The 25,296-nt window shown below is 36.8% G+C and overlaps 2 protein-coding genes and 1 pseudogene across 9 annotated transcripts in view; 2 read left to right on the top strand and 1 right to left on the bottom strand.

Moving 5' to 3' along the window:
* Atr (ATR serine/threonine kinase) overlaps positions 1-7,568 on the top strand; it is a 98,366-nt gene extending 90,798 nt beyond the window's left edge. For all 5 annotated transcript variants that reach the window (XM_063249116.1, XM_063249114.1, XM_063249115.1 and 2 more), the window contains 5 exons: positions 70-226; positions 332-485; positions 2,001-2,152; positions 5,950-6,055; positions 7,341-7,568. In XM_063249116.1, coding sequence (XP_063105186.1) covers positions 70-226; positions 332-485; positions 2,001-2,152; positions 5,950-6,055; positions 7,341-7,514 — 743 coding nt within the window. In that variant the 3' untranslated portion in view covers positions 7,515-7,568. The remainder of the gene's footprint in view (positions 1-69; positions 227-331; positions 486-2,000; positions 2,153-5,949; positions 6,056-7,340) is intronic.
* On the bottom strand, positions 2,401-3,975 carry LOC111753391 (26S proteasome regulatory subunit 4-like; annotated as a pseudogene).
* Positions 7,569-8,538: 970 nt separating the features above from the next.
* The window catches only part of Xrn1 (5'-3' exoribonuclease 1), a 138,523-nt gene continuing 121,765 nt past the window's right edge, over positions 8,539-25,296 (top strand). For 3 of the 4 annotated variants that reach the window (XR_010047594.1, XM_063249121.1, XM_063249120.1), the window contains exon 1: positions 8,541-9,022. Coding sequence is in view for 3 of the 4 variants with exons in the window: in XM_063249121.1 (XP_063105191.1) it covers positions 8,948-9,022 (75 nt within the window). In the remaining variant the exon portion in view is untranslated. Of the gene's footprint in view, positions 9,023-25,296 lie in introns of all 4 variants that reach the window. The other variant, XM_063249122.1, reaches the window with a different exon arrangement.

Raw genomic sequence — 25,296 nt, 5'->3', positions numbered from 1 at the left:
AAGTTTAACAAAACTATTTTTGCTACTTTTCTCATTTGGCTATGATTAATGGAAATCACTGCCTTGTAGGAGTATATATGACAGGAAAGGAACTTCGCCAATGTATGTTGCCAAAGTCAGCATCTTTATCAGAAAAATTCAAAGTATTCCAAGAATTTTTGCTTCCCAGGCATCCTCCTGTTTTTCATGAGTGGTTTCTGAGAACATTTCCTGATCCTACGTCATGGTAAGTTACCAAGAATGTTATAGCTGAATGTTTATTTTAATATTTTTTATTTTTTGTTGCCTTGTCTGTCATAAGGCTATTTGATGGGCATTATATTTCCTTTAGGTACAGTAGCAGATCAGCATACTGCCGTTCTACTGCTGTTATGTCAATGGTCGGTTATATCCTGGGGCTTGGAGACCGTCATGGCGAAAACATTCTTTTTGATTCTTTGACTGGTGAATGTGTACATGTGGATTTCAACTGTCTTTTTAATAAGGTATGTAATGTGACTTAGTGTAATTAATTTTATATTTTCTCCCAATTTCCTTTCTACCACTTCCTTTTTTAGACATACTTAATGCTAAGTAACACTCATAGCTGTATCACATTGAGTTTCTTGTCTAGTTTTCATGAGTGAATCCATAGTAGTGTAATTTAGGATGGAGAGAATGTAGAAGAGTGATATATAATAAAATCTAAAAGCATGTTATGACTCACTTAGTTACTATATTATGTGAACATGGGCAGATCAGTTCATTTACTGAGACTTAATTTCAGAGAATTTAATATTATAGCTTCCCAATCTAGCAGTTCATCATAATTATACGATAGTTTTAAAAATACAGAAGATCCAGGCATAATCCCAGCACTAGGGAGGCTGAAGCAGCAGGATTGCCACAGGTTCAAGACCAGTTTGGGCTACATAGTGATTCAAAGCTAGCCTGAAGTACATAACTGCATAGCAAGACTCTGTCTCAAAAGGAAAACAAACACACACGCATACACATATAGCTGCGGATGTAATTTAGTGTTGGAGCACTTACCCAGCATACACCAGCAGTCCCCAGTATTGCAAAATAAAACAAAAGAAAATGATAAAAACAGATACCTAGAAAATAGCCCATGAGATTCAGATTCAGTATGTCTAAAGTAAGGCTTTGGGAAGAAATTAAAGCAATCAGTCTCATCTCTAAAGCCCCCTACAATTTTCTGTGGCTAAAATGCTGGTGGGCTGGCCTCTGTGGTATAGTCCTCTAATCACAGCACTTGGGAGGCTGAGGCAGGAAGATTGCCACAAGTTCCAGGTCAACCTGGGCTACATAGTGAGTTCAAGGACACCCTGAACTATGTAGTGAAAGGCTATCTTTTTTTAAAAAATTTTTTGCCTGAAGGATAGATTGGTAGGTTAGCCTGTGCTTATTCATTCACCATTTTCTCTGAGTTGCTATTTCAGGAGACTGAGAAAGATCATACATTCAACTGAGAATAAATCAGAGATAAACCACTAGTATAAATTAAACCATGTAAAAGAGGACTTTAAGGTTACTCATTGGAGGGATAAAAGTACCCTGGAAAAGCAAATTAGAGAACAGCAAAAAATGCAAAAGTGGATTTGTATAACATATTTCATATCTTATCTGAGGAATGTATCTGACACCTGGCTGTTTCTTTTTACCTCCTGTTTTAAAGTGAAAGTTGTAAAGAAGAAAAATATGAGAATTTTTGTTTGTATTTTGTATTATTTCAAGGAAAACATTAGGAAGTTAATGAGAATACTGAATGCATAAAAACTTCTCTGTAACAGTATTCACTATACTAAATCGGTGAAAGGTGAATGTTAGTCGTCTAGATCTTACCCCAAGATCAAGTTTGGTTTCGTTCCCCATAAGCAAAGGCAGAGAGTCAGGTGACTCTTTCATGCTGTTTTTGTGAGGCTGTTTTTGCTCCTTGCTAAAACTGTTTAGCCATGAAGTTCTAAATTCTGTATTTGAATAATTGCATTGCTTTTAAGGGTGAAACCTTTGAAGTTCCAGAAATTGTACCATTTCGCCTAACTCATAACATGGTTAATGGAATGGGTCCTATGGGAACAGAGGGTCTTTTTCGAAGAGCATGTGAAGTTACACTGAGACTGATGCGAGATCAGAGAGAGCCTTTAATGAGGTAATCATCCATACTTTGTAAATAATTTAGCAGTGACCTTGTTTTGTAAATATTTGTTCCCCAAGTATCTACTTTATTTAGTAATCACTTCTTTCTTTCTATGGATTTGCCTATTCTAGACATTTCATTTAAGTATAATCATATTCTATGTGGCCTTTAATTTTTTTGGTTTTGGAGGGGTTTTTTTTTTTTTGGTGAAAGAGCACATTTATTGGGGAAGCTACACAGTGGCCACAGACAAAGGCCAATCAGTGGACATCCTACAGGTCATATTGGAAAAAAAAATTAACTGTAACAGAATTTCCCTTGGAACACTTTTCAAATCTCTTCCTTCTCAGGGTTTGGGAAAAATCCCAACCATTTTCCTGAAGGCAGCTGTGGTTCACTCGAGGTACAATCCCTCAAGGGTATCTTCCTGCTTCTTATATAATACATTTTCTTTAGATTTTTTGACATCTTTGTTACTTTCATTCTATATTCTCTCAAGGCGAGTTTCTATATAGATTGCCTTGATGTCGCCACCATGATCAGGTGATGTAACCAGTTATTCAGGTTATATCACTGGCCAGCATCATCGTGCTTATGTGAATCTGAAAGACATGCTTTTAGTCTTCTTGAGACATGAAGACCTCAATCTTCCTGTCACTATGCCCCGATCTGATGAATGCTGGGATCCAAAGTTTCTATTCGATTTGGGCCATGGCAACTTTCACATCTCTCTGAGTCAGATCTTTCCAGTTGGTTCAACAGTTCCAACACTGCTGAATTTCTCTCTCACCTCCAGGGTACGAACCATATTTTGTGGTCCCAGTGGCCTCAGTTTTATTAATAAACAAAGGGCTGGGGATTTAGCTCAGTAGCTTAAGTGCTTTCCTGGTAAGAGCAAGATTGTGAGTTCAATCCCTGGTACCAAAAAAAAAAAAATTTAATAAACAGGATTGATGAGCTAGGTGTGGTGGCTCACGCCTCTAATCCCAGCACTCGGGAGACTGAGGCAGGATGATCATTGCGAGTTTGAGACCAGCCTGGGCTACAAAGTGAGCTCAAAGCCAGCCTGAACTGCATAGCGAGATCCTATCTCAAAAAGACCAAAAAAAAGAAAAAAGATAGATGGTGCATGTTCTTCTAAGACTTGAAACAATTCTCATACCAGTATGAGCCCATCTTCTAGGCACTTCTGAATAAGTTCAGAGACAACCACTCTCAAGGAAATAGCTGAAGTTTGGTTTTTTACTGCTTTGGCTAGCAAAGTTCTAGTTGTGACAGGTAGACCACAGAGTATGACCTGTTTAAGGGGTTTTATACCCATCGTAGTATTCAGGATGGATGAGAGGAAGCACCATGGATTCCTTACTTTCCTAGATTTGATTGTCCAACCCACCATTGTTGGCATAGTTTCCTGGGCGGCCTTTTCCACCTTCATCACTGTGACCAGAGGATCTGTGTCATCCCATCATCACCCCAACCATGGCATACACCCTGTTATTGAGTAGAACTGGGCACCCTGGTTCCAGCAGATTCTTGTGCACAAGTGTTCTGAGCTCACAGATATAGACACAATGCTGTGATTGTCACCAAGGATTTCTTCCAAGGTTCCTACCGACATTGGGATTCCCCTCAGAAGTCCACCTTTGACCTTTCCCCCTCTTGCTATTCTTCTATTGGTTTCATTTGTTACTGATTTCTAATGAATTCCTCCTCCATGAGAATAGTCTTTAATTGTCTCTTAACTTGAATAATTTTAAGAGGCACCGAGTGTAAAATGTCACCAGTGGCAGTTTGCTGGCAGTACCTGCTCTCTTTGTTTTCTTCTTTTTCCCCACTCTAGTTGAACTGGAGGTTCACATTGCTTTTTCTGGTCCTTGTCCTTCCTTCTTACCTTCTCCAAGACTATGACCACCAATCTGACTTTGACGCTTATTGCATTGGTGGCTCTATTTTTTGTGTTTATTTTTTCATATAATCTCACTGTGTAGTTGACGCTGGCCTTGAACTCATGGCAGACCTCTTACATAAGCCTCCTGAGTGCTGGAAACACAGGCATACATCACCATGTCTAGCTATATGTGGCTTTTTGTGTCTTATCTTCTTTCACTTAGCATGTTTTTAAGATTACTTGTGTATGTCTTGGTTACTTTTCTCTCATTGCTGAGACAAAAATACCTGATGCCCAAAATTAAGGAAGGAAAGGTTTATTTATCTTATAGTTTGTAGAGGTTTCAGTCCATAATCAGCTGGCTCCAAGAAAGTGGCATGGTCAGGGGCAACGGTTCATGGCTGCAGAAGACAGCAAAAGCAACAAGAGCAAAAAGAGAGAAGAATAGGGAGAAAAGTCTTTCCCTTATATTGTATGTTGGCTATCAACCCTAGGGTGGGTATAGTACTTACGCACATAATCCCAGCATTGGATCATGAATCACAGATTCTAAAAGCATATCCCCATGGCTGCATGAGGCTTTGGGGGACATCTAGACACAAACCTTAACACTGTATAAGTACTTCATTCTTTATTGCCAAATAATTTGTTGCCGATATATACGTTTTATTTATTCATCAGTTGAAAGACATTCATGCTGTTTCCACCTTTCAGCTATTATGAATAGAGTGACTGTGTACATTGTACAAAACTTTACACAGGCCAGGTGTGGTGGTGCATGCCTGTGATCCCAGCATTCAAGAGGTTGAGGCAAGAGGATCACCAGAGTTTGAGGCCAGCCTGCATTACATAGTGAAACCCTGTCTCGACAACAAAAACTTTATGTCAGTATATATATATATACATAACAGTAGAATTGCTTCTGGGTACGGTGGCACACTACCATAATCTCAGCACTTCTAGCAGGAGGATACCTCAAGCTCAACACCAGTGTGGGCTACAAAGTGAGTAGTGCCACCCCAAACTGCATAGTGAGATCCTGTTTCAAAAAAACCAAACAAAAAAAAAAAAAAAAAAAAAAGAGCTGAATCACACATTAGCTACAAATGTAACATTTTGAGGAACTTTCAAATTATTTTCAAAGCAATGATAATACTTCATAATCCCCATAGTAATCTAAGTTCCAGTTTCTCCACATCTTTACCAACATTTAGTCTTTTATTTTTTAGTTGTTCTCCTAGGTGTGAAATGATCTCTGATGGTTTTATTTTGTGTTTCCTGATAACCAGGAATGTTGAGCATCTTTTCATCTGTTTGTCATTTGTATTTTCTTTGAATAAATGTCTATCTAAATCTGTGGCCTGTATTATTTCAAGGTAAGGAATAAATTCATTCAAAAATACTCATTTATCAATTCAAGTATACATTTTTTTTTCTTTTTTCTGGTACCGGGGATCGAACTCACAGTCGCCTGCTTGCAAGACAGGTGCTTATGCCACTGAGCTAAATCCCCAGCCCCTCAAATATACATTTAACAATGGCACACATAACTCATCTTAGTCTCCAAAACCACCTCTTTTTTGTCTTGCCTTTTACCACTTTTTCCTTTCATTTTCCCCTTCTGTACTCCTAAACAATAATTTTAGATAACCTTACTGTCAGAGTACTAGCACAATAATGTCTTATTCATTTCTCATCAGGTTCTTGTCTTTTGCTGTCTTTTATATGTTGGGTTTTTTTTTTTTTTTTTGTCTTTTTTTCATTTTTATTGGTACAGGGGATCAAACTCACGACTGCCTGCTTGCAAGGCAGGTACTTATGCCGCTGAGCTAAATCCCCAGCCCCTGTATGTTGATTTTTAACAAGATATCTGTTTGAAAAGATAACTATATTATTACTATAATATTTTCTTTAATTTTAGTGTCTTAAAGACTTTTATACATGATCCTCTTGTGGAATGGAGCAAACCAGTAAAAGGACATTCCAAAGCGCCACTGAATGAAACTGGAGAAGTTGTCAATGAAAAGGTTAGTAGAAGGTGCAGCTTAAAATTAATATTGTATTATCTACAAATAAGAACAGCTTCTAAATACTATCACTGACTGAATACTGATTACTCTGAAATGTAAAGTTTTTAAAATTGTTATTCTGGCATTTATATAATAAAACAGATTAAGCACATTTGTTTAATTATACACAGCTTACAGTTAAGAAATAGTGTGAAAACCTTGAGTACAAATTGTCTGTGAATTTATGGCCATGTTGGAACACTGTCATAATCCTTTTTGAAAAATGTAGTGGTAGCTGGGCGTGGTGGCTCACACCTATAATCCCAGCACTCGCACTTGGGAGGCTGAGGTGGGAGGATCATTGTGAGCTCAAGGCCAGCCTGAACTGCATAGCGAGACCCTGTCTCAAAAAGACAAAAAAAAAAAAGAAAAATGTAATGGTTGCTGTGCTATTACAAGTAATGAAATCCTCAGTGTTTGCTCACAGTTACTTTTAATAAATTACAGAGATTGGTTTATTTTGGGATTTAGGGTTTTTGTTTTGTTTTGTTTTGTTTTTTGGTACCAAAAGAAAGAGTTTTGTATATACTAAACACATGCCTTACCACTAAACTGTAGTCTTACCTGAGGATTGCTTTTCTAGTATTATTCTGTCTTTTGCATTCTGATAAAATTTTTCTTAAGATATAACTGTGTAGAATTCTCCCATCAAAGTACTAATCAGGCCCAAACCTGCTTGGCTTCCGGGATCAGATGAGATAGGGCATGTTCAGGGAGGTATGGGCATAGATATGTGTAGAATTCTAAGTAGTTCTCTTAGAATATTCATTTGCAAGCAAGAATGTTTTTTGTAATGTAAATATCAGCATTGTTGCTATTATTGGTGTTCATTCAAACATTTAAGTTCTAAATACTTTCAAACCAGATTTTGTTTTTTGGGTTTTTTTCTCTTTGTGGTATTGGACATTGTACTCAAAGTCTCATGCATATTAGGCAAATATGAATTACTACTGAATTACACTCCAGCCTTCAAAATGAGTATTTTAAATTTTCTGGACTTGTAGTGTGGAAATAATTCCCGGACATTTCATGTAGTCCAGAAACATATCCAGTCAGTTCATGGCGAACCAAATCGCAAGCCTCAAAGTCATTATGTTAAGTTTCTGAATTTGTTTTATTTCTTTCAGTATAAAAGGCTATTGACATCAATATTTGCTAAATATCAAGAGAGGCAGAAATTCCAAATTACCAACACTACATATTGTTGGGTGCCTAGCCCTAATGATTTTTTATTTCATTTTAGGCCAAGACTCATGTCCTTGACATTGAGCAGCGACTACAGGGTGTAATCAAGACTAGAAATAGAGTAACAGGACTGCCATTATCTATTGAAGGACATGTGCATTACCTTATACAGGAAGCTACTGATGAAAATTTACTATGTCAAATGTATCTTGGTTGGACACCATATATGTGAAATAAAATTATGTAAAAAGTATGCTAAAAATCAAATGAATGTGTTTGTTATAAATCTGTGTTGTGTCTATTCATTTCTAACATAAATTCTATGCTGCACATGGTGATGCACACTTGTAATCTCATCACTTGGGAGTCTAGGGTAAGGGGATTGCCTAGTGTTTGAAGCCAGCCTGAACTACACAGTAATACTCTGTCCCAATAAAATAAAACAACCTAAATAAACATTTTGTAATTTTTTTTTTCTGCTGGTTCTGGGAATGATCCCAAGACCTAAGTCCTCATGTATGTAAGCATGCCTTCTGCTACTGAACTACATCCCCATCCCCAATACTCTTATTTTATTTTAATTTTTTTGGTACCAGGGATCAAACTTGTGACCTCGTGCTTGCCAGGCAGATGCTTATGCCGGGGCTAAATCCCAGCCCAATATTCTGTTTATTTTAAAGATGCTGTCATACTGTAGGTGTACCAGAATGCACAATCCAGTGGTAATGAGGGAAGTAATATTTTTGTGTATGGTTGAATGTGATGGAGAAAAACAATACCCAGAAAACATGACTATAAAATTAAATGTATAGGGCTGGGGATCCAGCTAAAAGGTACAGCCCCTGCCTGGCAGGTGCAAAGTTGAGTTCCATCTCCAGTACCAAAAAACCCAAAAACTAAAAAAGAACAACAAGATGTGTGTGTGTGTGTGTGTGTGTGTGTGTGTGTGTATATATATATATATATATAAAACCATATCAAGAGCTTAGTGTTAAGGGAGGCTAGTTAGAAAATCATTTAACAAAAATCTGGTATAGACTGCTTTCTGGGGGGGAGGGGGCGTTGGGACAGGGCCTTGCTGTGTACTTCAGGCTGACCTTGAGCCCATGGTGATCCCTCTGCCTCAGCTTCCATAAGTGTAGGGATTACCAGGCATGTGCCACCACGCTCAGCAAAGAACGCTTTTAAAATTTACTGTGTTTACATTCCTCAGAAAATAGCCAACCCCCCCCACCACCCGTCACAACTTGATCCAAATAAATCAGGCCTTTCCAAATTTATTGACAATAGTGAGATTAGCAATCCCAGGAGGCAGTAGTCGGGACAAAAGTCATTATTAAATATCTTCCTGATAGTCCCGTAGTTTTCGTACCATTTCTAAATCCGTAGTCGTACAAACGCATTTTTAGAACTAAGGCGAACATCCCAAGCCTGTCGGGTTCTCTTCAAACAGTCAGCGAGACCGGAGAGCTGCGAGGTGGCGCGATAAGCCCCGCCCCGGGACGCGTCCTCAGAGCCCGCCGCTCTAGGCCCCAGGACGCTCTCTATGGTCGGGCTGGCGGAGTGTTGTCATCGGTGGAGCGACGGCCCGAGGCGGCGGCGCAGGCCCTGGCGGGGCGTTTGGTTTCGGTTTGTCCCTGTCTGGAATTGGTGTTGACGGTCGAAATGGGAGTCCCGAAGTTTTACCGGTGGATCTCGGAGCGTTATCCCTGCCTCAGCGAAGTAGTGAAAGAGCATCAGGTGGGTGAGCGTGGACCAGCTGCTCGTAAGGCCGAGAACCCCGGACTCCTTGGTCCGCTCTGCGACTGGGCGCCTCTCGTAGTCTGCAGATGGGTGGCGGACAGAGGGGCCCAAGGGCTTGAGGATGCCTGGGAACACTGTGCCCCCACACGCAGGTTCGGCTTTTGCAGAGGTCCGGGAGGTCTAATGGTTCTGCCGCGACAGGGCCTTCCGCAACGCTTTTAGTGAGCTCCCGCTTCCTCCTGGCGATCGGCAAGTTAGCTTTTCCAGTAGCCCGGCTGTAGAGCTGGACTGGATGCCCTCTTAGGTGCCCCACACTACCCCATACCCTACAGCATAGGGTACGAACAATACCTGCAGCCTCTGCATTGGCATCGCCCTGTTTACTATCTAGGACTGCATCCTACCTCACCCCACACGTTACACTTGTTGACGTGGCTGATGGTTCTAGTGTATGATGCCTTTGATGCTCTTTTTCACCCTCAAAGACTGTCCCCACCCCTTTGGCCAAAACTAACAACTCTAGGATGGGAAGGAGGGGTTGAAGACTTAGCTGTGTCGGAGCGGGAACAAGAATATTACTGCTGCTGTTTGGTGTATAGTGATTGATGCCTGAGCAATGTTTATGTGTAGATTACAGGTCTGTCTATCTATATATCTAGATATCTATATCTATCTATGAAAAGAAAGCAGTGGTCTACTTGGTTAAACTAGGGAGTGACACTTTAGCGTTTGCCACATGCAAAAAAACTTTGCTCTTTTGTCACTTTTGAAATCTGCATAGTTGATTGAATTAGTTGTGATACAGAACATTGTGTTGATATTGGCAGCTGTCTATTACAGTTCTTTTTCAAATGTATAAGAATACAATTAGGCCTCTGCAAAAAATTTTTTGTTGCTAGATTCCAATCAATTTTGGTATGTGGGGAAAAGTTACAAAAATTTCAAAATGCTTGCTTATCTTTCATTTATTTAAAGCACAGGTTTAACTGTATAAACACCTACCTAGCAAACACAAGGTCATAAATTCAAATCCCATTACCTAAGAATAGAATAGAGTAGAATAGAATAGAATAGAATAGGGGTTTAATTAGATTTAGAGGGACATTTATTTTCAAAGAGGAGTGTAAAAAAATACTGGTACATTACAGAAATGGAAACTACTAAGTCTGCCTTTTTCTGGGCCCTTCAAACAACAAATGTTTGAGTATGTGCACTGCATCAGTCATTTTATCTCTGTTTAAAAAAAGGGATTGCTATTCAGAATGACTTGATAATACATAATTTTTCTATAATATTTTCATTCTGTACTCTTTGATACAGAGTCTCGTTGGTGAAACTCTTCTTGAATTCTCCCTACCTTGAATAATTTTGTTACTGAAAAGTAATCTTTTTAATGTGACTTTATTTTTATTTTATGTTGTTTTTTTGAGACAGTCTCACTTACATAGTTCATACTGGCCTTGAACTCACTGTGTAGCCTCCAACTAACCTCTAACTCACAGTGATTCTCCTGCCTCATCCTAGTGTACCCTGGGATTTCAGACAGGTGCACCATGTTCAGCTTTAATGCAGTTTTATGACATGGACACTAAGGATAGGTTTTGTGACAGCTTTACTCTAAATAGAAACTGGAGGAGGATTATTTTTAAAATTTCACTGTAATAAACCTTAAAACTTGGTGGGTCAAAGTGATGTCTTTCACAAATGTTTGATTAAAAAGAGATAAATGACCCACCAACTTACTCGCTGAAGCAACAATTCAAGATGATATATCTACATAACCCACCGTAGTTCAAAAGCCAGTTCTAATGGGGCAGCATAGTTTTTTAGTGTCTCAATCCTCAAGTGAAACAAAAAGAGAAATGTAGCAAAATTTAGCATCCATGAAACAATTACAACAAAACATGTAACATGATATATCGTACTTTATGGTTCAGTATTACTGGTTACCTTAGGATCCAAATAAAAAAATAAGGGTAAACTGCCAACACCTTATAGATTCATTCAGTATTGTGCAAGAGAATCAAAGAAGCAATGGGGAAACTTCTGATGGACCTAAGAACAGGGAAACTGCAGAATAGACCAAAAAATATTTTGGTCACTAAAATATTTGTGAGGCCAGCTGATAAAAAGAAGCTCTGAAACTGAGGAGTTTCATTCAGTTTGGGATTAACTGAGGGAAGGGTCTACAGTAATGAAAACCATAGAAGCCAGGCAATATACCGCCAATAAACTGGAAAAACTGCCTTGCTGAAATGCTTGCATGGGGCAGACCCTACCCTAAGGAGAAACTACTTGGAATAGAATCAAAATTTCTCACTAAAGGAAAATAGGGACAAGAAAAGAGAAAGTCCAGGTTAAAATTGGGATAGTTAGAATCAAGAAAGCTTAAAAAACAAACCACCATACATACATTTTTAAAGTTTTATTTTAAGGAGGGTAAAACAAACCAGAACAAAAACAGAGCAAAGCAGATCAGAAGAAAACAATGTAAATGACACAGATTTCAAAGAAAAACAACAGGAGATCAACATTGGCTACCATAATGTCTCTTGTTTTCTCCTAAATAGTTGACTATATCTTTATATATAATGAATTCCTACAAAACAAAATAGAATTAAACTGATCAAAACAGAGTAATGAAGGCATTACAGGCATTCAAAACCAGACAATAGGAAAATCTGTAAAAATAAAAAAAAAATAGGAAAATCAACAATGGCTAACATAACGTCTCTTGTTCTCTTCAAAATAGCTGTCCTTACCTTCATATATGTTGAAATTAAATAATACAAAACAGACTAAAACCACTCCAAACAAAGAATAAAATCATTGCTAGATTTCACAGCATTTTGATAGGAAATCAGCAATGGATATCATAATGTCTCTTTTTCTTCAAAGTAGCTGTTCATATCATCACAAATAATACAGTCAATTCTTGTAAACTGTTTATGAGAAGTACTAGGCGTATAAGCCTCTACATGTATATCTGTTCTTTCCACTTTTCAGGGAAAAAGAGAACAAATTACCAGAAAAACAAGAAACAAAAAAGACAACACTAGCAAGGAGCCCAAAACAATGACAATATAGGCTTTAAACAAGGTGGTAGGAATGTAATTAAGGTTGTTATTTTACATAGTAATCTTTAAAAGAATTCCTCAGATCACCAGACACAAACATATAAAATTGATTCAATCCTATGAATGTTAACTATTTTGTTCCAAGAAATAATGGAATTTGTAGCACAGTTATCTTAACTATTTTCAGTGTGTTTATACAAATTTAGATATTTTTCTTTTCCCTTTTTACCCCTCCTTTTCCATGAGATATTATTTTTTTCTCTTTGAGCAGTTGCTTACTGTTTCACAATATTTATTGAAGGTTTTGTATCTTATTTATATTTTCAGTTTCTTACACTAGGGAGACAATATGGTATTTACACATGTGAGTTTGATTTATTTCACGTATGTGCATGGTCTCAAATCGCATCCATTTACCTATAAAAGCCTCAATGTGATTCTTTATAGCTGAGTCGTATTCCATTGTATAAAAATACCACATATTTTTTGCCCATTCCTCAATTGATGGGCATTTGGGTTGTTTCCAAGATTTGGCTATTACAAATTCTGCTGCTATAAATGTGGGTTAATTGTGGTATGATGTTTTCAGTTCTTCTGGGAATGTACCAAGAAGTGAATAGCTGGGTCAAATGGGACTTCCAATCCCAGCATTTTGAAGAACCTCCAGACTGATTTCCACAGTGATTTCATCAGTCTATACTCCTGGCACCAGTACAGAAGAGTTCCTTTTCGCCCACACCTCTCCAGCACTTGTTATTGGTGGTTTTCTTGATCGTGACCATTTGTTCTGAAGTGAGATGGAATCTCAGTGTGGTTTTCATTTGCATATCTCTAATGACTAATAATGCTGAACATCTTTTCATGTATTTATTTGCCATTTCTATTTCTTCAGCTGAGAAGTGTTTATTCATCTCAGATGCCCATTTTTGGATTGGGTCTTTGAATTTTGGGGGCCTGATATTTTAAAATTCTTTATATATTCTAGATAGAAGTTCTTTATCTGAGGGACAATTGACTTAAGATTCCTTCAAAATTCATAGGTTTCCTTTTTATTCTGGAGATTTCTTTTGACATGCAAAAGCTTTTTAATAAGATGAGATCCCAGTTACTGATTCTGGGAAATATTTCCCATGCAGTTTGATTTTTTTTTGAAGAATTCTCTGCCTACCTCTATGTCTTCAAGATTTTTACCTACTTTGTCTTGTCTTCCAGCAGATTTAGTATTTCTGTTTTAATGTTTCAGTTCTTTGATCCATTTTTACTTTAGTTTAGTACAGGGTGATAGGCATGGGTCTCTTTAGTTTTTGGCATATGAGAGCCAGTTTTTCCAGCACCACCTATTAAAGAGACTATCTTTCTTCTAGAGAATATGTTTGGACCCTTTGTCAAAGACAAGGTGATTGAGTCTGTTTGTAGTTGTTGTTACATCTTCTAATCTATTCCGTTGATCTTGAGGTATGCTTTTTATTCCAATACCATGCTGATTTTATTACAATAGCTTTGTAGTATAGACATTGTCAAGTCAGACATTGTGATGCCTCCTGCCTTGCCTTTGTTGCTTAGAATTGCCTTTGCTATTCTAGATCTTTTCTGGTTCCAGATGAATTTTAGGAATGATTTCTCTAGATCTGTGAGGTATGCTAGTAGCATTTGGATGTGAATTGTATTAAATCTGTATAACAATTTTGGGAGAATGGCCATTTTCACAATATTTATTCTTCCTATCCATGAACAGAAAATGTCTTTCCATTTTCTGAGATCCTCTTCAATTTCTTTTTCAGTGTATTATAATTTTCGCTGAATAGATCTTTTGCTTCCTTTGTTAGATTGATTCCTAAGTATTTCATTTTTTTGGATGCTATTGTGAAAAGTGTGGCTTCTCTTACTTCTTTCTCAATGCGTTTATATATGGGAATGCTATTGATTTTTGAGTGTTGACTTTGTATCCAGCTACATTATTGAATTTATTTATTATACTAAGGAGTTTTCAATGGAGTTTTGGGAGTCTTCTATGTAGAGTATCATGTCATCTGCAAATAATGATAATTTAACTTCTTCTTTTCCTATCTTTACTTCTTTTATTTCTCTCTCTTGTCTAATTGCCCTGGCTAGTATTTCAAGCATTATATTGAATAGGAGTAGTGATAATGGACATCCTTGTTTTGTTCCTGATTTCAGGGTAAAGGCTTTCAGTTTTTGGCTGTTTAATATGCTGCTATTGGTTTGTCATAGATGGCTTTTATCATATTGAGGTAAAGGCCTTCTATTCCTATTTTCTGTAGGGTTCTTATCATGAACAAGTGTTGGACTTTATCAAAAGCTTTTTCTGCATCTATAAAAATGATCATGTGATTTTTATTTTTGGCTCTACTGATATAGTGGATTACATTTATTGATTTGCATATATTGAACCATCCCCGCATTCCTGGAATGAATCACACTTGGTCATGGTATATAATCTTCTTGATGGTTTGCTGCATTCTGTTTGCCAGTATTTTATTGAGAATTTTTGCATGTATGTTCATGAGGGAGATCGGTGTGTAGTTCTCTTTTTTGGTTGGGTCTTTCTCAGGTTATGGTAATAGAGTAATACTTGCTTCCAGGAATGAATTAGGGAGAATTGCTTCCCTTTCAATTTCACTGAATAATTTGAGGAATGTCAGCATTAAGTCTTCCTTGAATTTCTTATAGAATTCCGCAGTGAATCCATCAGGACCAGGGCTTTTCTTTGTTGGTAAGGTTTTAATAACATTTTCAGTTTCAGTAATTGAAATTGGGTTATTCAGCAGTTTTACATCTTCTTGATCCAGCTTTGGTACTTCATATGTTTGTAGAAATCTGTCCATTTCTTCTGTGTTATCAAACCTATGAGAGTAGAGGTTTTCAAAAAAGGTATTGATGATCTGCTGTTTTTCCATGTAGTCTAGTGATTTCACCCTTTTCATTCCTTGTTGCATGAATTTGAGTTTTTTCTTTCCTTTTTCAATAAGGTTGGCTAGGGGCTTATCAGTTTCATTTATTTTTTCAAAGAACCAAATCTTTAATCCATTGATTCTTTGTACTGTTTTCTTAGTCTCTATTGTGTTGATTTCCACTCTGATCTTTATAATTTTTTCCCTTCTTTTGGCTTTGGGCTTGACTTACTCTTCTTTTTCTAGATGTTTGAGATGTAGCATCAGGTTATTTATTTGTGTTCGTTCTGTTTTCCTGATGTGGAAATTCACCACAATAAATTTTCCTCTGTTGACTGTTTTCATTGCATCCCACAGGTTCTAGTAATTTGTGTTTGTGGGTTTTTTTGCCTGTAGATATTGTTTAATTTCTTCTTTAATTTCCTCTGTGACCCTCTGATTGCTCAGGCCTGTATTATTTAATTTCTGTGTGTATGTGGAGTTTTGCAGTTTCTTTTGTCATTAATTTCTAGTTACATAGCACTATGATCCAATAACATGCATGGGATAATTTGAAGTCTTTTGCATTTACTTAAGCATATTCTGTGGGCTTAATTTATGGTCTATTTTAGAGAATGTCCCATGTACTACTGAGAAGAATATATTCTGATGTTGTTGGGTGGGACATTCTGTACACATTCGCTAAATCCATTCGTTCACAGGCGTGATTCAGTTGTTATTTCTTTGCTGATTTTCTGTCTAGTTGATCTGTCTCTTTGTGTCAATAGGGTATTAAGGTCTCCCATTGGGTTCGTGTTATTGTTTATTTGATTTTTCATTTCTGTTAATACAAAATTACAGTCAACTATTTCACAATAAACTATTTCACAATAAACTAATGCACTAAGAAAATTGTATAAGACATGATAGAACAACATAGCAGTTTTGAACACTCAGGAATGAGATGACAGAACTAGGGAAATTCTGTAAATGGAAAAATGATTTTAGAAATAAGGCATAAACAATAAGCAGGATAAGAAAAAATAATGCTTTCCAGGTAGAAAAGAAGAAATTTTTAAGGTATAAAACATTTTTTTTTTTAATCGGTACCGAGGATCGAACTCACAACTGCCTGCTTGCAAGGCAGGTGCTTATGCCGCTGAGCTAAATCCCCAGCCCCTAGGTATAAAACATTTTAAGATTGTAACAAAAATAGAATTATAAGCAGAGAAGAAAATACAAATTTCTATTTGGTGTTTATTTTTGTATTTTTCCAAATACAGTGTTGGATCCTGATTTTATAATTCTGTTGTGCTAAGACATTTCTTATGACTGTTTGTTTGTAGTACATAATAACATTCATTGTGAGGAACTATTACATGTACATAACACATCTTAATTCTGATAATGTACTGTTTGCCTCCCTGCCCTCCAAGTTATATTTTTTTTTATCACTGTCTTCCAACTGCCTACCTCCATCTCTCTATTTTTTCTAATATCTTTTAGTTTGCTCTTTATATTTTGGGTTTCTCATATTAGAAAAACTACGAGATATTTAAGCTCCCAGGTCTAACTTACTTCACTTAACATGATCTCAGAGTGTGTCCATTTTCCTATAAATGATTCATTTATCCTTCTTTTATGGTAGAATACTATATTGTATATAAATACCGCATTTTAGAAAATTTTTATTACTACATTTCAATGATTATATTCACTGTAGAGAGTTGGTACATGTACATACACATTTCAACTCCTTATTTTCCCCCTTTCCTCCACTCCCTTTTATTTTTCCAGCATTAGATTAATTTATTTCTCTAAAGACTTTACAAAATTATCATACAGACATTGAAAACCAGAGTCTGTAGGTCAAAGATCATATAAAACATGTAAGACCATTTTATGAAGTCAAAGTACACTTTTAATTGTACTGTCAGTGCTAGATTATACCTTTCTTTCTTCCTATTATCTGTCTTTTATTTCATACTTTATGTATACAATATTGAGTTTTCATATAAGGGAAGCCATACAGTATTTAAACATATGTCTGAATTATTTCACTTAATATTATGATCTCGTGGTACATCTACCTACAAATCACTCAAGGGTATCCTTTATGCCAAATAATACTACATTGTATATAAATACCATATTTCTTTACCCATTCATCAGTTGATGAACATATGAACTGTTTCCAAGACTTAACTATCATAAATTGTGCTGCTATAAAAATGACGATGCATATACATCATTGGTAAATGCTACATATTCTTTGTCCCCTTATCCATTGATTGACATGTAACTTCTAAGAGTTAACTATTGTGCCTTGTGCTGCTATAAACATAGGTATGCATGTATCATATGATCCCTTTAACTCTTTTAGAAAGATACCTAAGAGGGAAATAGATCAACTACAATTTTTTGTTTTATTTTTTTCGAGGAATCTCCATACTGATTTCCATAATGGTTGTACTGGTTTACATTCCCACCAGCAATGAAGAAAGATTCCTTCCCCCTTTCCCACCCGTCAGGCTCCCCATGATTTGTTGTTATCTCATTTCCTGATGATAGCCATTCTTTCTGAAGTAAGATGATATCTCAGTGTTGTTTTAATTTACATTTATCTAATGGCCAGAGATGTTAAACATTTTTTCAAGTATTTGTCAGCCATTTCTATTTCTTCTGAGCAGTTTCTATTCATTTCTGTTACCCATTTTGAACTGGGTCTTGTACTTTGAAGGATCTGATTTTTGGTTGGTGTTTTGCTTTTGTTTTATTTTGCTGTTTTAGTTTTTATATGTTGTAGATATTCCTCTGTCCAAGGAAAAACTTGCAAAAATTTTTTTCCCATTCTATAGGTTGTCTCTTCACTCTGTTGCTTGCCTCCTTTGCTGCTCAGAAGCTTTTTAGTTTGATATGGTACCTTTTGTTGATTCTTGGTGTTATTTTTTTGTACAATTTAGGTTCTGTTCCCAAATTCCTTCCCTAAGCCTATGTCTTCAAGGGTTTTATCCATTTATCTTCAATCATGAAGTCTTTCTCTTTTAATATTTAAATCTTTGATCCACCTTTATTTCAGTTTAGTACATGGTGAGACATATGGATCTAGATTGAATCTTCTGCTTATATGTAGCCAGTTTTCCAAGCACCATTTGTCTTTTTTTTCACGTAAGTTTTTGGCCCTTTTGTCAAAGATCAGATAGCTAAATGTGCTTTGAGTTGTTTCTGCATTCTTTGTTCTGTATCTTTTTTTTTTTTTGACAGCATAGTGATGTTTTTAATCACTCTTTTTGTATACAATAACTTGAACTCTGAAATTCTGATTCTTCTTGCCTTGCTCTTGTTGCCCAGGATTGATTTTGCAATTGTAGGTTTCTTCTGGTTGCATAAGGACTTTAGTTTTCTCAACTTCTGTGAGGAATGCTATTGGTACTTTGATTCAGATTACATTAAATCTGCATATCAGTTTTGGAAGTGTAGCCATTTTGTTTTTGTTTTGTTTTGTTTTGTTTTGTTTTGGTCTTTTTCCTTTTTTCGGTACCCGGCATCGAACTCACGACTGCCTGCTTGCAAGGCAGGCGCTTATGCCGCTGAGCTAAATCTCCAGCCCCCTAAATGGGTTTCTTATATGCTGTATATCATTGGGTGTTGTTTCTTTCTGTTCTGCCAATCTGTATTCTTTGACTGGGGAACTGAAACCGTTCACATTGAGAATTATTACTGAAAGGTATTGACCATCTCCTATCATTGCATTATTTTCATGTTCCTGATTTCCTTTCATTTTTCTTTCCTACTTTTTAAAAAAAATGTTATTTAAGGAGAAAAAGAAAAAAAAAACAGAAAAAGGGTACAGAATTTCTGAAAAAATAAACAGTAGGAAATCACTAGTTAATAGATGACATATTGTCATCTTAGAAATAGTTGTTCAAGTTACAAAATTAAAGCATATAAAGTGGACATTCAAACAGTGAGACTGCAAAAAGTTCTGTTCAGTGATCCAACAAAACTCAGTAATATGGTTATCTATCTTATACACTTAAATATACATGCAGTTATATCCTTTAGAGCACTTTCTTTTCCTCTCTTTTTTACAATGACAATTACACATATTGGGTTTTATTACTCCCACAGTTCTTATTACTTTTTTTGAAGAGAATAAAACCAAATGTGACATAACAAAACAGAGTCAGTCAAATCAAAAGGATGGACATAATACATAATGTAAAAACAAAATACAAGGTGATCAATAGTGGTTACCATAATGTCTCTTGCTATCTTAAAAAAGAATTGCCTATATCATCAGTTATAATAAAATTGAACAAAACAGTAAAGAACAAAACCAATAAGACCAAAACATTGGAGACATTACGGGACTTCAAAAGAAGATAATAGTCAAACCAGAATGGGCGTCATAATGAATCTTATAGTCTTCACAGTTGTTATCTATACTCTCGAACTTGATACTATCAAGCAAAACAGAATAGAGGAAAATCAGTCCAAACAAGATGGTGAGAGCAATACAGGGTTTCAAATCAAGTTAATAGGAAATCAAAGTGGGTTACTATAATATATCCTGCTATTTTTAATTTATTTTTCCCTTAATTACAAAGATAAAAATAAATAATAAAAAAGGAGATTGAGATAAAAGAGGACATAACAACAAAACAGCACAGGTCAAAACATAACCATTTGAGCAAAATAGTGTTTCACCACAAGATATCCTGACATAAAAATAGTTACCATAGTGTCTCTTTCCTTGAAATCTTTGAGTATAACTTCGTATACTGTAGCGTCAAACATATCAAGACAATGTAAAACCATTCAAGAGAATGACAGTATTACAGTGTATTTAGAACCAACTAAAAGAAAATGAACAATGGTTTCTGTATACTCTCCTTGTCTATAAAAGTTTTTGTTTATATTATCACATACAATAAAATCCAATAAGATACAACATGTTAAGACCGATGGAGACAGAAGAACAAAAGCTTGATGGGACTTCAAAACAAGATGATATTAAATCAGCACCAACTATTATGATGTCTTATTTTCTCCAAGACAGCTGTTCCTACCATCCAACCTTCTCTGCCTCATTTCTGTTGAGCTCGTTTTCTGTCTTTAGTTGTCAGTTTGTCTTCTTCATTTCGCTTTCTGCTCCATTCATTGTGGCCTCTCTGCCACTGTTTCTGGAATCTTGGTATTTTCCTTTTTTAGAATGTCCTGCATTATTCTCTGTAGAGTTGAGTTGGTGGTTGCAAATTCCCCTAGTTCCTCTTTATCCTAGAAGCACCTTGTTTCTCCATCAATTTCTAGGGACAGTTGTGCAGGATATATCAATCTTGGCTGGAGATTATTATCTTTCACAGCTTGAATAATTTCCCCCCTCGCTCTTCATGATTTGATGGTTTGTGCCGAAAAGTCTGCTGTAATTCTGATGGGTGTTCCCTTGTAAGTGATCTGTTTCTTGTCTCTGACGGCTTTTAATATTCTGTTCTCATATTGGATTTCTGGAATTTTAATTATATGTCTGGGTGTAGTTCTGTTGTAGGTGGCTGGGGTTCTGTATGCCTCATACATCTGAGTATTTTTATCTTTTGCTAAATTAGGGAAATTCTCCTGGATTATTTCTGTGAATAGCCTTTGTAGTTCATTTGTTTGTGTCCCTACTTCTTCCTTTACGTTCTTAATTCTTAAGTTATAGATCCTCTTATCATCTTCTAGCCTTTGTATTATTGCTGTTTGTTTCCTTGTTATTTTTAAGAAGTTTTTCATTTCATGCTCCCACATTACAAATCTGTTCTCCAGTTCAGATAATCTATCCTTAGTTTCTTTCAAGCTATTATGCCAGCTTTCAATAGAGTTTTTAGTTTCCTGGTAATCTCTTTTTGAACCTGCTTCATGTATTCTATGTTTTCTCTATTTTCTCCATCAAACAATTCTCCCCTTTTTTTCTGTTCTTCCATTCCACCATTTGTTTTTTCTTGGGCAGTGCTTAGCATTTCTCTTAACTGTTCTACTTATATCTTGCTTTACTTCGTTAAATACTTCACTTTTGAACTCATCTATGAGACTCCGGTGATAACGCTTTAATGTCTATTGGTGCCGTGTCTGATATTGAGTATTTTCTCTCCTCATTCTCCTTTGCATTTACCTTTCCTGGATCAGTGTTCTCAGGACTAGGGGCCGAGTATCCTTTCTTGTTTGTTGCCTCCTCTTTTCATATTTTTTGTTCCTTCCATACAGGTGTATATAGGAGGCCTAGTTTATTTTTTGTCAGTTACAGTTTGTTTGAATCCACGGGTTAGGTGTTCCTGCCCACTGCAGTGTACTAGGGAGACACAGACTTGGGCAGCCTCTGCTGGGCCCACCCCTCCAGGTCAACCTACTGAAGGCCTCACTGCCAGGGTGCACCGCCAGGCACTAGGACCTGGTTTGGGCTAGCCTACTGGGTCTTAGTCCACAGCGTCACCCAGGCCAAGCACTCCCCACCAATCCTGCTTGAGAGGGGAATATGCAACTAAAGTCTCTGCAGTGGCCTGTTCCGGCTAGTCTGCCCAGTCCCAGAATGTCCTCTGTTGGAGCCTCCTCGTCTATGGAAGGGTCCCCGTTCCTCTCACTCACCGCAGGTCGATCAGTGCTCCCCGCCAGTCCCGCTCTCAACTCTGTTCGCCGATTCCCACTCTCAGAGCTTTCGCATCTCTGTCCCTGCTGTGCCAATTCAGATGCACCAGCGGCAGCAGGAAATTCAAATCGCAGTTTCCAGAGGCATGGGTTTCAGCTTCCGTGCTGAGATTTTATCTGTTCTGGTTATAGCACCGAGATTGCATTTCCAGTTGGTTTCTCTCAGCTTAGTTCGTTCCTGGGTCGCCAGGGTATATCTCCCCTTGCTTAGGACTCCTCACACTGCATCATTCCTGGATTCTAAGCTGGCTATCTCAGAGAGCCTCCGTAGCTGCTGTTATCTATCCACCATGTTCTCCCAGAAGTCATTGTTTATGAATTTTAAGCCAGCATGTAATCAAAGTGAGATCCATTGTGCACTTTGAGGGTCTCCTGGGGTCTTTCCTATACAGACTGTAGCTTGTAGAGTTCACAGATAGCAGCCTGCCCAGCTACTTTCTTTTCTACCTTTTCTACTTAGCTGCTCACCTTGGCTGGTATGTTCATTCTACTAGATTTCTTGGCATAGTTGGCTTCATTGTGTCTTTCTAGGATATTCTTGAGAATTTTTTATATTGCTGGTTTGGTAGTGATGATTTTTTTGGGTGGGTGTGGAGGTTGAGAAAGGGTCTTTCCATGTAGTTCACGCCAGCCTTGCTCAAGTGTTTTAATTACAGGTGGTGTCATCACATCAGGCTCAGGTCATGAACTTTTTGAGGTGTTCCTTGTCTTGGACATGCCTCTTTTCTCCATCGATTTTGAAAGAAAGTTTATCAGGATATATATAAGTGTGGGCTGGAAGTTGTCTTTTAGGATTTGAAGCATTTCATTCCAAGCTCTCCTGGCCTTTAAGGTTTTTGTGGGAAAGTCTCCTGTAATTCTGATGAGTTTACCTTTATAAACAGTTTATTGCTTTTCTCTACAGCTTTTTAGATTCTTCCCTTGTGTTAGACTTCTGGTATTTCAACTGTAAAATGTCTTTTGATTGTGGCTATTTGGTTCTGTATACCTCACTTATCTGTGTGTTTAATTCTTTCTCAGTATTTGGAAAACTTTCTTCTGCTATAAATGGGTAAACATGTAAACAGATTATTTTATGCCCTTTGTGTTGGCTTCTGAGTTTTCATTTATTTCAATTAATCTTAGGTTAGTCTTTTTGTCATCAGGCAGATGTTGAATCCAATTTCTTGCTGTTTTTAAGGTGTCTCTGAGTAAGTGGTTTTTGAAAGCATCTCTATCTTCTAATTTTGATATTTTGTCCTCACCTCTGTCACTTCTGCTGTCCGTACTTCACTATAATTATTAATCTGACTGATGTTTTAAAGCTTTTCATGGGCTCTAGTTCTTTGCTAAACTGGTCATTCATGTTTTGTATCTTTTTTTTTTAAAGACAGTATCTTGCTATGAAGTTCACGTTGGCCTTGAACTGATTATATGACGTAGGCTAGTCTCAAACTCACAGTGATCCTCCTGCTTTAATGTCCTAGTGCTGGAGTGCACATGGATGCCACCATACTTCATTCATGTTTTGTATCATTTTGTTTAGTTCATCTAGCTTTTTATTAGTTTCTTCCGTAGGATCTCTGATTGTTTTACTTATTGTCTCCATTATCTGATTAGTTATATTTTCTGTAGTAGTTAAGTAATAGTTGTGTTTTCAGCATATTCTCTATGCTGCCAAGCACCTCATTGATCTGGGGTTATTTTTAATAAATGCATGTTTGCCATACACTGATCATACTCATCATAGGGAGTTTGTATCTTTACATAGTATGTCTTCATTTTTTTTCTCACTCTCCTCCCTTCCACCTGTCTTTCCTGCCCATTTACAAAACCTTTTTTCCCATTTTTCCCCTTTCATTCTCTTTATTTAAATTCCTTTGCCCTTCTGCCCCTCTCCTAGGCCCCCCCCCACCTTGTTCTTCTTCCCATTTGAACATGCTCTTCCTACTTCCTAATGTCTGTCCTCATTTTTTGCTCCTTATTTACTCTTTGGGTTTCTTACATAGGAGAAACAATGCAGTATTTAAATGTGTGTATCTGGCTTTTTTTCACTTAACATTATGATCGCAAAGTGCACCCATTTACCAAAAAATGACTAGTTTATTCTTCTTTATGGCAAAATAGTACTCCATTGTATATAAATACCACATTTTTTTTCTTTATTCATTCATCCTTTGACGGACATACGGGCTGTGTCCAAGAGTTAGCTATTATAAGTTGTGCTGCTGTAAACATGAGTAGGCATATATCACTGTGGTATGATGTTTTTAACTCTTTCAGGAAGATAGCAAGTAATGGGACAGCTGCATCAAGTGGAACCTCTAATTTTAGTGTTTTGGGAAATCTCTGTACTGACTTCCATAGAGGTTATACCAGTTTTCACTTCTACCAACAGTGAAGAAAGGTTCTTTTTTCTCGACAGGCTCATCACCATTTGTTATAAAGTGATTTCTTTATGATAGCCCTTCTTTCTGGAGTGAGATAGAATCTTAGTGTTGTTTTAATTTGCCTTTTTCAAATGACCAGTGATGTTGAGCATTTTTTCATATACAGTGGTACCTCAGTTCCCAAATGCTTTTATTGGCAAACAATTTGGTTTGCACACAGAAGCATTTGGCAAAATTTTGTTTCTGTTTGCAAACTGCATCAGATGAGGAACATGACCATGGCCATCTTTTTTGCCTGAATGCAAATATGGCCATCTTTTACAGAATTATAAAATGAATTAAATGTGCAAACCAAGGTACCAGTATATTTTCTGTTTGTACTTCTTCATCTGAGAAGTGTCAATTCATTTCAGGTGTCTGTTTTTGGATTCAGTCTGTAAACTTTGGAGGGCATAGTTTCTTGAGCTTTTTATATATTCTAGATGTTAGTCCTTTGTCTAAGGAGTACATTAGTAAAAATTTTTCCCCATGCTGTGGGTTATCTCTTCACTCTACTGGTAGTTTGTTTTACTGTGCAATAAATGTTTAATGTAATGTACTCCCAGTTATTGATTCTTTGTACTATTTCCTGTGTGATCCAGGTTCTGTTTATAATATCCTTGTCTATCCCTGTGTCCTGGGAATGAATTTGACTTGGTCATGGTGTATTATTTTTTTGATGATTTGCTGTATTCTGTTTGCCAGTATCTTACTGAGGAGTTTTTGTTTATTTGTTTTGTTTTTATGATTCTCAGGATCCCAGTATGCAGTTCAAGCTGACCTTGGGCTCACTTTGTACCCCAGCCTGGTTTTGAATTTACAGTGATCCTCCTGCCTTAGCCTCCCGAGTACTGGGATTACAGGAATGTGCCACTACATCTGGATTTATTGAGGATTTTTGCATCTGTATTGATTCAGGAGACTGTACTATAGTTCTGTGTTTTGGTTGGATCCTTTTCTTGGTGTCAGGGTAATGCTTGCTTCCATGAATGACTTTGGGAGTATTTTTTCCCTTTCAATTTAGATAGAGTTTGAGGAGTAGTGGCATTAAATCTTCATTGAAGTTCTTATAGGATTTAACAGTGAATCTGCCAGGATCTGAGCTTTTCTTTGTTGGTATCTTTTTTTATTACTTCATTGGTTTCATTGACTAATACTGGGTTATTTAGAACTCATATCTGCTTAAGCTTAGATATTTCATAGTGTCTAGGAGT

The sequence above is a fragment of the Cavia porcellus genome, unplaced genomic scaffold (genome assembly GCF_034190915.1).
Source record: "Cavia porcellus strain 051 isolate PalLab524CR breed Dunkin Hartley unplaced genomic scaffold, mCavPor4.1 scaffold_5, whole genome shotgun sequence".
Lineage (NCBI taxonomy): Eukaryota > Metazoa > Chordata > Mammalia > Rodentia > Caviidae > Cavia > Cavia porcellus.
Note: the sequence above shows the minus strand (reverse complement) of the source record. Positions and strands in the feature narration are given on the sequence as shown.